This window comes from Eubalaena glacialis, chromosome 13 (assembly GCF_028564815.1).
Source record: "Eubalaena glacialis isolate mEubGla1 chromosome 13, mEubGla1.1.hap2.+ XY, whole genome shotgun sequence".
In the NCBI taxonomy this organism is placed as follows: Eukaryota; Metazoa; Chordata; class Mammalia; order Artiodactyla; family Balaenidae; genus Eubalaena; species Eubalaena glacialis.
Genome location: NC_083728.1, coordinates 24815426 through 24829551, shown reverse-complemented (window position 1 = coordinate 24829551; position 14126 = coordinate 24815426). Strand labels below are relative to the sequence as shown.

The following is a 14126-nucleotide window of genomic DNA, read 5'->3' as shown; positions in this document are numbered from 1 at the left end:
CTACACCCTGAATAAACGCCACATCTGCAGCTCCTACTGGGTTCCTTCTCATTCTCTGGGGTTCAGGAGGGGAGGGGAGGGGAGCACATGGTCTCATGGACAAAAGTCAGGTCCACTTCAGTCATTTAAAATAAATTCTTTAATAGTCTCCATTTAATTGGTTTATTTGTTGTTAATAAATTGGCAACACACGGAGGGGCCAAGGGTATGCTCCCAGGCAGGCTCCTGCGCGGGGTGTGGGCTCAGGCAGGAGACGCTGCCCTGGAGCGGGGGCCCGGCCGCAGCCTCCCTGTGCTCCAAGGGATGGAAAGAGAAGGCCCCTCCCACTTCTGGGGGAAACCATGAACACAGCGGCCAATGAGCAAATAGAACCAGAGGAGCTAAAGGAAAACAAGGGAGGGAGGAAGGGAGGGACAGATGGGCAGGCTTGGGGGAAGGTAGCGTTCTCTGGTGTCCCCCACCCCTGCCCAGGGGCTCAGAAGCCTTTGCCTGGGTCCAAAGGCCAGGGCAAGCTTGGCTCACAGATTGGGGGAGGGTGCCTATATCTCCCTCCCCACCCCAGGACTGACAGCCAAGAGACCGGGCAGGAGCTCAGACAGAGCTATTTTTAAAAGTCCCCTTACCTCTGGGTGGGCCGGGACCCCAGGGTTCTGAAGGAAGGGTGGGCACAGTGTCCCTGTCCTCGTCATGGAGATCTTGAGGGAACTGAGGCTCCCCAATGACCCGGGGCCCTCAGACCCAGGGGCCAAGGGCTTCTAGGCTCTCCCTCCCACCAAGCCTGTACCTGAAGACCCGGGGCAGGCGGAGAGCAGCAGGGAGGTGGGGGGGGGACGGGACAGGGCAGGGCGTGAGGCACACGTACCCACGCTCACCCACGCTGGCCCAGGCCCAGCAGCCTCCCGAGGCTTGGCCCAAGATCACTCCTCGGTGAAGTCCCTGTCTATGTCCATGTAGGGCTCCTCGATGTAGCTGACAAGGGCAGAGGGTGACTGGCGGTCCGGGTTCAACAGGATGGACACGGTCTCTTTCCAGTATGAGAAGCTGATGCAGGAGCTCTGGGCAAAGAGAGAGGGGCTGGGCGGGCGCCTGGAGGACTCGGGTCAAGCCCAGCACGCCGCGGGGAGGGCCTTGGTAAGGGGACAAAGAGCTGCCTGCCACAGGGTCCAGGCGGGGACCAGGGACCCCAGATGCCCCTCCGAGGGGCCCTAGGTCTGCGTGCCCGCAGCCGCCTGCCACCCCTCGGGCGGGGCACTCACGTTCTCCAGGCAGGTGCTGTCCTTGTCCTTGTGTAGGTAATGCTGCTGCCAGAAGCGCAGCAGGTTGTGGAAGTTGTTGAGCAGGAAGCCAGGGTACTTCTTGCTGTGCTCCATCCGCTGCAGCAGCCGCAGGTACAGGGGCAGCCGCTCTTTCCGTCGGGCCAGCATCAGGATCACCAGGCTGGTGTTCAGGCAGCTGACATTCTCCTGCAAGCACCAGGCCATCCAGGTCATGCACGTGCCGGCAGCCCCAGGGGCCCCAGTGGACTGGGGGTGCCACTGGGCAGGGAGGACGGCGTCCCTGGCAGAGTCCAGGGGCCACGCACTGCGCTGCCCCTGCAGAAAGCTGACAAGAGGACTGGGGAGAGGAACGATGCCGGCATCCTGGCCCAAGTGCCTTCCTGGTCCCTCACCCCACCACCCCACCCCCACCCTGGGATGTTCCCGGTGGGAACGGCATCATCAGTCTGGATAGAGTCCACTCTTCCTCCAGAATCAGCTCAGGCATCGCTTCTTCCCAGGAGCTTCGATCCCTGGGGCGGCGGGGTGCACGCATCAGATGCAGGTGCCTCACTCCGCTTCACTCAGCACTAGACAGGCAGCTTCCTGAAGTGTCTCGGACTGTTTCGTTCACTGTGCATCACCAGCCCAGAGCCTCGCCTCAGTAAACGTTAGATGAAGGAACGTAAGAACAACCTCTGAGTATTACCCCCATTTTAGAAAAGAGGGGTGTGAAGCTCGGAAAAGGGTCAGCTGCACAGTTATCTGTTGAAGGAGGTGGGAGTCAACATCAGGTCCAACCCCAAAGTCTGCACAGGAGGCTGGGCTCGGAGAGCACTGGACTGGGAGTCAGAGCTCAGTGCCCATCCTGACTCTGCCCCAAACCACCTGTGACCTTGGAGCCTTGCTCCCTCCCCAGGCCCCTTCTGTAAAATGGGGCACTGATCCTTATTGGAGAAAAGTCCTCAGAATAGCTGGGAGGGTTTCCCAGGAACCAAGGGATGGGTCTCAGGAGATGTATTGGGTTGGCCCAAAAGTTTGTTCAGTTTTAAGTAAAAAGACACATTTTTCATTTTCACCAAGAACTTTATTGAATGTATTCATTAACCAAACGAACTTTTTGGCCAACCCAACACTTCTAGGGTGAAGGTGGCTCTGGGAGGAGGGTAACTGCTTCCAATCTCCCCTTCCCTGTGGCAGGTCTGCAGGGCCTCTCACCTGGGTCAGCGTCTGCACATGGATGATATTGATGAGGCGGAAGAGGAAGGACATCTGTGTGGGCACCTGGGATATGTAGGCAAGCAGGCGGCACTCGGACAGGACCTCTGCGACTAGGGACAGAGAGGCAGAGGTGTGAGCAGCAGGTGTGGAAGCTGGTCTGCGGCTCAGGCCCAGGGGCCTGACACCCAGGCTTCTAGTCAAGCCCCCCTTGGGCTCTGACTCTGAAGCTGGGAGCCCCCACTGTCAAAACAGCTACAGAAAAGGTTGGCTGCAGCAGGAACAAATCTCCAGCTGCTCTGCCACCCCGGCTAAAGCCTGCGTTCTCACTAGAGCCCCTGCCAGGAGTTTGCTTCCACCTTTTCCTTCGGTCACGTTCGGGAACCACCTCTCCCAGAGGCCCTCCCCAGGTTTCACCACCTGGGGGCCTCTCATCCCAGGCAAGTCCAGGCCAGGAGAGGAAGGGTGTGTGTTGTTTTTTGCATTTTGCTGGCAACAGTGTTTTTTTTTTTTTTTTCACCTGCCATTAAAATGTCACACATGCTCATCAGAGGAAGCATGGATGATAAAAGTAAAAGCCAAGAAAATCACCCTGAGAGCCACCGCCTTGACCCCAACCACGTGGGTGTTTGGTGCAGCTACTTCCAGACATTTCTGTCTCCTTGCTAGAGGCTGGGCGTTTGACACCAATTGCAGCCACACTGGACCGATCCACCTTGGCATTACGGCTTTTTCTTACCTTTCATGTCCACCTGGTTTTCGAATCGGTCCAGTGACAGAGTGACGCAGCGCACCAGCATGTTGGAGTCCACCAGCGAGCTGTTGATCTGCTTCAGGAACACCTGGAACTGGAGCAGAGGCTGGGCTGACCGGGGTGGTGGGCTCTCGGCTGGAGACGGCCAAGGCCTAGGGCATGCAGTCACTGCAGGGGGCATCCCCGTACCCTGGCCCAGCTGTTTCCAACAGGAAGACTGAAGCTCGGACAAACCTGTGCCCTGCCCTCACCACCTAATAAGCAGTCCCAGCAAAAGAACTCGACTCAGATCTTCTGACACTATGTCCAGTGTTTTCTGCACTGAAGGGTCTACTGTCATTTTTACCTCAACTTGTCTGAGCTGGGTTTCTGCCACACACATCCTGTGAGCCTAACACACTGGGCCCAGTCCTGCCCTTCTGGGGCTCATCATGGCACCCAGCACGGTGCATCAGACCCATTTCCAAGCCCACCTGCCCACAAGCAGCTGAGACTTTCATCTCTGTGTACCCAGGGTCTAGCACAGTGTCCGGCACACAGCAAGGGCAAATGAATGTTTGTTGACAACTACCCGCTGACTCCCCAGGACTCTCCAATTTAAAACCAGCACCTGAAGACTGGGCTCCAACATAACTTCTGGATGATGTGGCAAACCCCACGGAACCCTGGGTTAGACTTACCTTTGCATCCGTGTTGATGTATTTATTGAATCTCTTGAATGCATCAACATTAAACTTCATCAGCTCCCCCAGGAGGTCAAAGTAACTTTGGAGCACATCCCGCGACTTGCACTCACTGTCCACAATGCAGTAGAGGATATGCTGGGGGTGGGAGAGGACAGGGTGAAGGCAGGAAGGCGGCTGATCCCAGGGGCCAACAGGCACATATGGCTGCTGCCCCCAGGCTGCGCTCATCTAAGCTGCCCACCGCCGGCCTCCCCCAGCCCTGGCACATAGCTCAGACCACGTGGCATTAGCTTCGAGCAAGCATCCAGGTTGATGGAACCTGCTCCCCTGTCTAGATTCTCATCTGAGGACGCTGGTGGCTCCCAGGGCAGGGCCAGGCCTGACACACCTCACCAGGAAGGCGGGTGGGGGGTGGGGGGAGGTTGGGCTATGTAGCCACAACCTCTCTCGCTTGCCCAGGTCTGAGCTAAACTGTCTGCAAGATGACCAGGCTCTCCAGCTCACAGGGAGGTGGCCATCTCCAGAGGTAACACTGGCCACTGCCCGAGCACTGAAGCCATTCAAGTGAAGCACAGGGTTTAAGAACACGAGATACATTTTGACCCCATGGTTTGTCTTTATGTTAATAAAAGAAGTTCACACTAAAGTCAGTGAACTTTTATCAAGAACATAAAGCAATTTATTAACTCCTTGAGAAGGTTTTCTATGACAGTTAAACTGTTTCCTTTTTCATTTTTATTTTCTTGAAGTTGTATATACCAATTTGGATCAATTCTTTTCCTTATGGATTTTTATAACAATGCATGGGTCAGTTTCTTATTTGTATCTTTTTTTTTTTTTTTTAACCAATTGTAGCTTTGGACATTTTGCCCTACCTCCCTTCGTAAATTTTGCTTTTTCTGGAGGCCATTTTTCAATAAAGGGAAATTAACTTTCAGTCAGCAGCAAAATATCCTCAGGGTCAAAAGGCCTTGCTGAGCAACTTTACAGACTCCTATAATCCTCCATGGCCACCCCCAGATCCCTCAATCACCCGTTAGGCACCCATGGGGAACCCAGAGTTGACAGCTAAGGGGAAGTACCAGGGCGATCTGCACTGGCATTTTACGATAAAGAGATCTGGTCTGCTCTGCCAGCTGTCTAGGTCTCAGGACAGGAAAGCAACGCATGGGGCTGGGGAGAGGGACACCCGACACCCTGGCTCCTCCGGGCCATTACCTCCAGAAGGCCTCGCTTCAGCAGGAACATCTGGTCTGCATAGGAGGTGGTCCCTCGGAGGAAACTCTCCACAGCCCGGGCTTGCCAAAACCTGCGACCCAAATGTTGACCCCTGGCCCAGGTGGCTAAGGCTGCCCTCTTCTGGCCCATGTTCTATTCACCAAGGGGCTGGGAGATGTCTGCTGCCTTTTCATTTATCCAACAGACATTTACTGAACGTCTATCTACTAGGCATCAGGCCTCACACTAGGCACTGGGGACACATCAAGGGTCCCCATCCTCAGGGATCTGACAGCTCAGGGGGGAACAGTCCTCCATGTGGTTCGTCTGGAAGGAGCTGTGTCTTGGAGAAGGCAGCATCTAGGATCAAAGGGCTGGCCCTGTGAATCACGTATGAAAACACACTCTAGCCTCTGCCCCTTCAGAGGAACAGGAGGACACGGAAGTGAGGGGCCAGGAATGCATAAGGGAACCTGACAGACGTGTGGACAGACCACCGAGCTCACTTCTGATGGGCTGTCCTAGAGAAGAGGTGGCTGATGTTGACTGAGTGGCCCCGGAGGGCAGAGCTGGGATCCGTAAGAGGACGTCAGGACAAAGCAGGCTGAGTTGACAGGGGACCCTTGGGGATGGAGCCTACTGACAGCTCACACCCACTCTGATGGAATGCCTCCCTCACCTGCTACTGCTGTCTGCAGCCTTTAAGACTCAACTTAGATGAGTCTAAGGAACTGAGGTGCCCTCCCTGTCCGCACACGCCCCACCAGCCTTTCCTTGGCTCCCACCGCTCCTGGGGCAGGTCCTGGCTCCGAGCCTTTCCACACTGCACCCCCCACACAGGTTTCTTTTCATGCTTGTTTCTCACAACCCAGGGAACTCCATGTGGGCAGGGACTGTAGCTCCCATTTCTCCCCCACCTGTCCAGCACCAGCACAGAACAGGTGCTTGGTGAATGCTTGGTCAATTCTTGAAACACACTGGTGGCACGCAGAAGCTAGTGAGTACGTGCTGAGTCAACACAAGGGAGACGGCAAACTCCCTCTCCCGGACAGTAACCAGATGTCCGGGGTAGAAGCTGGTGACTAAAGAAGGTAATTCTAACAGCTTAAGAAACACTTGGCTCCTGGGCCCTCAGGAGTGGCAGGTGCGTGTCCCAGATCTACCTGAAAGATGACTCAGCTGGCTCCTTCTTCATAACCTGCAGCAGACGAGTTAATAAGCCCCTCTTCCCATCACACACCAAACTCCTGAAATAAAATAGACAGGAACATATTGGGGGCAGATCTGAGAGGCTGACAGGGGCCAAATTCCACTTGGCTGAAGGACTGTGTCTTGGGGCCCTGGGGTTGGATGTCTCTGCTGGGTTAGGTGGGTAAAAAAACATGGTGACATTTCCAAACCTACAGGATGTCCTCCTGCTCTACCTGGGTCCAGAGCACCCTAAGGACTCCTGCAGTCTCACAACTGAATAGCCAAGTGCATTCTCACTACATCTCAGGGCAGCTTTTCCTGCCCAAACTCAATGACAAGTGATCAGAGGCCAAAAACACAACCAGAGTCATACAGGGCTCAGAACTGCTGGAGAGAGGGCTGCTTACAACAAAAGTGGGTTTGAAATACCATGACAGTCTAGCAGATGGGGCAAAGTCCGTGCCAACAGGGTGAGGCAGGGAGTACCCTGGGCCCCAGCTTCAGCTCCAGCTGGCCTTGGACAAGTACCTGAGGTTCTGGGCCTCCGCTTCCTGGTCTAGGAAGCAAAGACAGTAAGTGAGGAAATGACTCAGGTTGCATTATCGGGGAGAGAAGGCCAAGCAGGCAGGGACTCTAGGTCCTTAAACTCCCCCTTCAAATACAGCAGCTCTACTATTCACCCACTACAGCTGTTAGGGTGGGACTATATTCAGTTTCATTTGAACAAAGATTTCTGCTACTTTAAAAGTAAAAACAAACAAACAAACAAACAAAAAAGGCTGGAGAATTACAACTCCTGTTGCTGGATACAGTCCTCCCTGCCCTGACCCCTGTGAGCCTGTGACTTCCCTGCTCTGCTCCAGAAAGTGAGGCAAGTATAACCCAGCTAATGGGACTTGGCAGAGGGCAGGAAAGGAGCATGTCAACGAAGCTGAGTGACAAGGGAGAGAGCAGAGTATATATGACCTGTGGTAGGTGACCTCTCCGAGCCCCTGCTCCCCAGTCTGTAAAGTGGAGGTGACGATGGCACTTCCCTCCAAGGGCTGCTGTGGGGCTCCAATGAGATAATGCAGGTGACGGGAGGACAGTGCCTGGCACACAGGAGCCCTCAAGACACTGTAGCTACACATGTGTGAGAAAGCACAAGTACACACACCTGTGTGCACCCATCTGGGAGCCCTGGGACACGCAGGAAACCAGGGTGGGCTGTGGGCCACAGATGCACCCCAGCCATGCTCACCTGTCAGTGTTGAGGACGGCTTCCACCTCGGGGATGTTGGCTTTGAGAGAGATGGCACTGAGTTCATTCAGCTCTTGGTTGTTGAGCAGTAGATACTTGTTCCTGAAATAAATGTGTTGGAGGCGGTAAAGGACAGGAACTGTGGCTGCCGCATCAACGCTGGGCTAGTCCCCTGCCCATCTGCTGTGGAGGGAATCCGAGAAGCCCCCGGGTACCCGCCCCCAACGCCACTTACCCCGAGCCAGCATTCTGCGGCAGGGCACGCAGCCCACTGCTCTAAGGCTGTGGGAGTCTCCCTGGCCCCAACGCCCACCCTCTGCCTGCCACGTCCACTAATGAGGCCCCTTTCCTTAGCATCTCTAGGCCTTTCTTTTGACACTGAACATTTCTATTTAATTTCTCAAAGGCACTTCCAACTCAGTGATGTCCAAATCAAACTCATTATTTTACTCCTGAAGACTGGCCCTGTTCCAGCATTCCCACCAGGAGGCCTGAGTCGGCTGTGACACTCCCTCCCTCCTTTCCCTTTCACATCCAGGCCTCTCGTCACCCAAGTCATGTGGACAGAACCAGCTTCCTAAATGGTCTCCCCACAGGAGTCAATCCCACACACAGCACCTGGAATGATCTTCAGATAACTGGAATCTGATCATGTCACTCCCATGAAAAATGCTCCCACATTTTCGCACTGCTTTAGAATATATAAAATCCAAGCCTGCGAACACGACCCATCAGATTTAAGAGTCTGATGAAAGCTAGGGGCTCAATTCTTCAAGAAAAAAAGGACACATTCAGAACATATTGGTGCCATTTTTCAGGGCTGACATACTTGCTGGAGCTTGAGGCCTTCAGACAGAGAACCTCTCAAAGAGGATGATCAACACGATCCAGACAAAAGCTGCAAAGTGAAGGCCCCTGAGGTCACATGTGTCCTCAGGCATGTCCTATTAGCTTATACAATGTTTCAAAAGAATATAAACCAGGACTTTTCACATAAATCTTAATTTCTGGCTTTCCTTGGGGGAAAAACTCAGAAGCTATGCAACACTGGGCCTTGTTTCCCGTACACCAACAGCTGCTAAGAGCTGAGCAGTGGCTGCCTGTGTGTTCCAGCTCACCAAGGTCTCACCAACGCCAAGGTCAGCTGCCATTTACCCCTCCCCTGCACTTCCCTTATAGCAGAGAATCATTCTCCAATACATTCTCCACCAAAGGTTGGACAGTAAAAATAAGAGGGCAGAGTGTGTTTCAAGGAAAACGGGGGCGAGTACATCTCCTTGTACAGGTGAAGAATGTTCCATCTGCTCAACATGCCAATACTCAGCCCACTTTGGCCATCTGAGGTTCCTGCTGGCCCCTGCAAATAGCCAAGCTCCTGGCTCAGAGGGACAGACGGCTGAGAGCTGTTATTGACCCCAAGGGTAATAAGGGGCCAGCAACTTCCGCACTCACTTCCAAGGTGGCTGTGGGGCAAGGGGAAATTCAGTGTAGGGCCTGGCATAAAGGAAGGGCTGCACAAATGGCAGCCCTGATCACGGAAGTGCAGCCCCATGCGGTGAGAGTGGCTCTCACGGCGCCCAGGTCCTCCTGAGCCGAGGTCAGCGATGAGACAAAGGGAGAAGAAAAGACAGCGAAACAACTCTCCTCCCAGGGACGGCTCGTACTTACTCATGGTGGTCGCTGAAACTCTGGAGGAGCCTCAAAAACTGAATCTTCAAGGTGATGTCCTAAAATACATGTGCATCCTCGATGTTAAAACCACAGTCACAATGTTCCAAAAGAAAACAAAAGGCTCTGGTGACAGCCTGGATGTCACTCTGCTTCTCTGAGCCCCTGTCCTCGCGCACAGTGAGGACTTCTCTTTAGTCAGAAATCCCTTGGTCCACATCTGGCCAACAGCATATTAAGCTAATGTCGACCCTTCCTGTTAAAAACACCCCAACATACTGGATAAAAAATAACTGAAATTGGGCTTCCCTGGTGGCACAGTGGTTGGGAATCCACCTGACAATGCACGGGACATGGGTTCGAGCCCTGGTCCGGGAGGATCCCACAAGCTGCGAGGCAACTGGGCCAGCGCACCACAGCTACTGAGCCTGCGCTCTAGAGCCCGTAAGCCACAACTGCTGAAGTCCGTGCACCTAGAGCCCGTGCCCCACAACGGGGGAGGTCACCGCAGTGAGAGGCCCGCGCACCGCAGGCCCCCGCTCGCCACAACTAGAGAAAGGCCCGCGGGCAGCAATGAAGACCCAATGCAGCCAAAAATAAAATAAATTAATTTTTTAAAAAAACGTCTTAAAAAAAAAAACTGAAATTATTTTAAATGTGAGGCTAAGTTCATAGGAAAGAAAGGAAATTCCACTAGAACCAGAAATGAAAGGACCGAGTTCAGAGCCGTGAGCACAAGAGCTGATGGCTGGCAACCCTGGGCGGGTGGAGAAGTGGAAATGAGACTTATTCGGGCCAGGGCTTGGGTTTCAATGCTCTGCAGGGACCAGAAAGAACCTTGGGCCCATAGAAAGCCTGCAGAATGTATACATTTGGTGAAAAAAGGGTTAGAAAAACCCCACCTACCAGCCCAGGGAGCTGGCAAAGAAGCCTGTCTCTGCCAGGGTGCTGCTGGTGGTGGAGGGGAGCCCCCAGGTCCCCAGGAGGACCCTGGGCTCATACTACCAGAGTGGGAGGGCAGACACTCAAAATGAAACCTTGCCCTGGGATGCCATGCCCCCTGAAGTACCTGGCAGACAAAAGCCAAATGTTCTATAGGACTACTTCCAGGGCCCATGCTACACAGGTACTCACAGGGAAAACAAGCTCCCCTTCCCCCGAAGGTGACCTTCTACAACAGTACAGAACACAAGGCAACACTCCACCCCGAGGTGAGTCTGAGGACTCAGACACAAGTAGCACCCCATGAGCAATCCAAAAAAGACCATAAAAAAGTATGTTATGAATAATTAAAGAGATAAAATTAAAGACAGAAAATACAACAGAAGAACAAAATATTAACATAATGAATAAAAGACCACGTAGCTTTTGACAAAGATCCAGACAAAATGTCTAGAAATGCATAATATATTCACTTGAAATTAACTCAAATGGATGTGCTGAAAGGTAAATCTGACAAAGCCAAGGAGAAAAACAGTAAACTGGAAGATACAGCACTGAGGAAAGTCCCCAGAATGTAGCTTAGAGACCAGGGAGGATGCATGTCACTGGGCCTGGTGGCTGTGTGGCACTTTCCCCCTCATGCTGATAGCCGATGATCTTTCTTTTGCAAGAAACAGAGGCTCAGAGATTCAGTGACTTGTTCAAGCTCTCCCAAAAAGCTGAGTGGCACAACAGGGCTCCTGACTCCCAGTTCAGTGCTCTCTAGGGCACCGTGAGAAAGACCAAGCAAAGGTGAGCCCTTGACCCTTAAAAAAGAGAAAACCTCCTAAAGCCCATTTTGGAGGCAGACCACTGGCGTGGTTCTGGAAGGCAAACCTACTATCAGTGGATGTAAATTACAATGGGATAGAGAACAGAATGAGGAAAAACTTGCTGTTCCATAGTAGAGAGGGTGGCCCTGTCTGGAGGAAAGTGAGTGCCCTGCCCAGAGGTGAACAAGGGAAGGCTGGCTGGAGGGCCTCAAAAGGGATTTCTGGATAGGTGAAGGGTGGGGGTCAGATCCTTCCCCAAGGTGGCTTCCAATTATGGGGTTACACAGGCTATGACTTTCAGTTTCTGCTCTACTCTCAAAGAATGAGATTTCAAAGGGCCAACAGCAGGTCTTGAAACAACTACTTCTGGCAAGCAAAGCCCATCTGTCACCAGGGTCCCTGCTCACCGGGCTACAGTCACAGTTCTGGTTGTGACCGTGGAGGACAAGGGCAGATGCTGAATGCTTCCTCCAAATCAGTTTGTCAAACAAATTATTCAGCCCGGGGATCAGCTTGAACTCCGCAATCATTCTGTGAACCTGGATGGGGCAGGAAGGCAAAAGCATTAAGACAAATGTGCTGTGGAGGCCTATCAACGCCTGGGCAGGTAGGTACCATGAGGCTTCAGGATGACGAGAGCACTGCTGAGGTTTAAAGAAAACAGCCACACTTACTCTACCCTCACCACCACTCCCACTACGCACAAACATACTTTTAAACTCTCTAAAAGGAGACATTAATAACTGGTAAAATTAGATGCTTCATGGGAGAACCCTGAATGTTCAGGATCAGAGGGGAGAAAGGCTTCACTCATACTCATTTACACCTTTTAATACAGAACTATGTGAATTACTGACCTATTAAAATAATTTTTTACATAACATAAAACAAAACTATTACTCCTTTTCAGGGCTGTTGTAAGGATAAAGTCAGAAAATGTATGTCTAGTCCAGAGCACAGCCCCAGTACTTACTAATTCCCATTTTACAGAGGAAAGGAAAGTTTACCAGGACTGATGTGGCCAAGGCAGGGGTGGAAATGTCACCCTAACTCAGGTGTTCTCATCTGAAAGCCTGTCCCTTCCCCGCCCACCACAGGCTGGTGTTTATCTTGGGAGACCAGAACTTGACAGTGCTGTGACTCTGGGCAACATTCTTCTTTAAGCCTGAGTCCCTTGATGGAAAATGAGGGCTGATGAAGCTGTTGAAAGGGCTGAATGAGGTAATGTGGGGGAAGCTCAGGGCCTGACTTACAGGAAGCGCTGGAAAAAATGACTGTTGTATTGATTATTTTCATTAGCACCAGAGGGATGGAACTTAGGACATTTGGTGAGCATTTCCAGTCTAGTGATTTCAACTTAGCCAAGACTGGTCAGAGAACCTGGCCCGAGTGCACGATAATAAGGTCACTCCAAGGAGGGGCCTTCTGGGGGACCTGGCCGGGGAAACTGTTCCCCCTGCTGTCCTGGTCTAGGCGGGGTCTGTGAATCCATGTCCCCACAGTGCCTAGCACAGAGTAGGAACTCAGTTAATGCTGACTGTGCAAATAAGGACACACCAGCATAACACTGGTTCTCAGGAAGGCAGGGTTCTGAGGCCAGCTGATGGTCCCTCCCAAGGAAGCGGAGGCTGTAATCACAGTTTAACTAAAGACCACAATGATTCATAGAAACTTGGTAACAGGAAGGCTCAGGGAGCAGGGAACTGTCATGGTGAGGGGACAGAAAGAAGAGTCAGGGCAGCAGAGTTTAAATCCTGGCTCTCACGATGCCTGGAGACTGAGAGCAGGGCCCTTTTTTGTATCTTCGTTTTCACAAGCATCAAGTGGGGTACAGGTCACCATCTGCTGTATAACTTACCAAATAACCTCAAATTCAAATATGAATGACTATGAAAGTGCCTCAAAAAAGAAAAAGCACTCAACACAGGTAAGACATCGTGACTAATATTTTTTATAAGAAATATATTCCATATTAAAGGAAGGAGCCCCAGTGCTGTGGACATCAGGGCAGGATCTCATCCAGCATCCTGGTTTTAAATGCCAACCACAGGGTGATGACGCCCGAAGTTATACCTCCAGGCCCCTCTTCTCCCCTAACTCCAGGTGCAGGTCAGCCAAATGCCAATTCTAACAGACACCTAAACCTAACTTGTTCAAACTGAACTCCTCCCCTTCCTCCCTTCAGACGTCTGCCCCTCCAATCCTTACCCACCAGTCTTAACCATGTCAATAAATGGCAAACCATTCCTCCCACCTGCTTGGAAAGAGGTAAGGAAGTTACCTTTAACTCCTCTCTCCACTTAGGTCCACATCTAACCTATCAGCAAATCTTACCTGTTCTACCTTCAAAATAGATCCAGAACGCAAGCACCTCTCACCACTCCTGCCACTAACATGCTGGTCCTAGCTACTGTGAGCTCTTTCACACAGCAGCCAGAGGATGGCTTCCCGTTTCACTCAGAGTATAAACACAAGAGCCCTTAAATGGCCTATGAAAGCCCAACGCGACCTGGTCCCCGCGCGACCCCTCAACCCACCTCCCCTCGCTGCTGGTTCCTGTCCATCCCCCAACCCACCAGGCAGGCTCGCACCTACTTCCCATCTGGGCCTGCTCCCTCTACCTGGCAGGCTGCCTTGAGGGTCAGCATGCCTGGCTTCCTCGCTTTCTTCAGGACTTTGCCGGGCCAGATGTCATCTTTTCAGCCAGTCTTTTCCCTGCTTCCCTCTCTAAAACTGCTCCTCACTTCTAAACTTGTGATAACTGCACCCATCTCACAGAGAGCTGTGTGAGAGTACAGTCCCTAACTCAAAAAGGTGCTCAAGGACTGTTGAGTTCCCAGCTCCCCTTCCCTTAGCCCACCCCTCCCCCCCAGGCCTCGTTTCACCCCTAGGCGAATGCGTAGGGAGCAAGAGTGGGCGACTTATGCATCTTGAGGAGTGCTGCATACTTCTAGAGCCCTCCCCCTCCTCCTTGCTCCTCCCTCCTGGAACTGCTTCAAGGAACCTCAGCATGGCTGGACCCCCCGCAGTTGCCTAGTTTTCATAACTTGACACAGTTCCAACCCACCACCCCAAGCCCCCATCAGATTGGCAACTCCTCCAGTGCATCTATAGGGCAGACACCCACCCTTTACTCTGCAC

The 14126-nt window shown here is 52.5% G+C and overlaps 1 protein-coding gene across 5 annotated transcripts in view; it reads right to left on the bottom strand.

Annotated features, from left to right (window-relative positions):
* Nucleotides 1-827: 827 nt before the first annotated feature.
* Nucleotides 828-14126, bottom strand: part of LOC133104081 (short transient receptor potential channel 4-associated protein) — a 159255-nt gene continuing 145956 nt past the window's right edge. For 4 of the 5 annotated variants that reach the window (XM_061209750.1, XM_061209751.1, XM_061209753.1 and 1 more), the window contains 10 exons: nucleotides 11393-11524; nucleotides 9232-9290; nucleotides 7564-7665; nucleotides 6296-6379; nucleotides 5133-5223; nucleotides 3909-4049; nucleotides 3214-3322; nucleotides 2475-2587; nucleotides 1257-1463; nucleotides 828-1055 (listed from right to left, as the gene is read on the bottom strand). In XM_061209750.1, the coding sequence (XP_061065733.1) occupies nucleotides 918-1055; nucleotides 1257-1463; nucleotides 2475-2587; nucleotides 3214-3322; nucleotides 3909-4049; nucleotides 5133-5223; nucleotides 6296-6379; nucleotides 7564-7665; nucleotides 9232-9290; nucleotides 11393-11524 (1176 nt within the window). In that variant the 3' untranslated portion in view covers nucleotides 828-917. The other variant, XM_061209752.1, reaches the window with a different exon arrangement.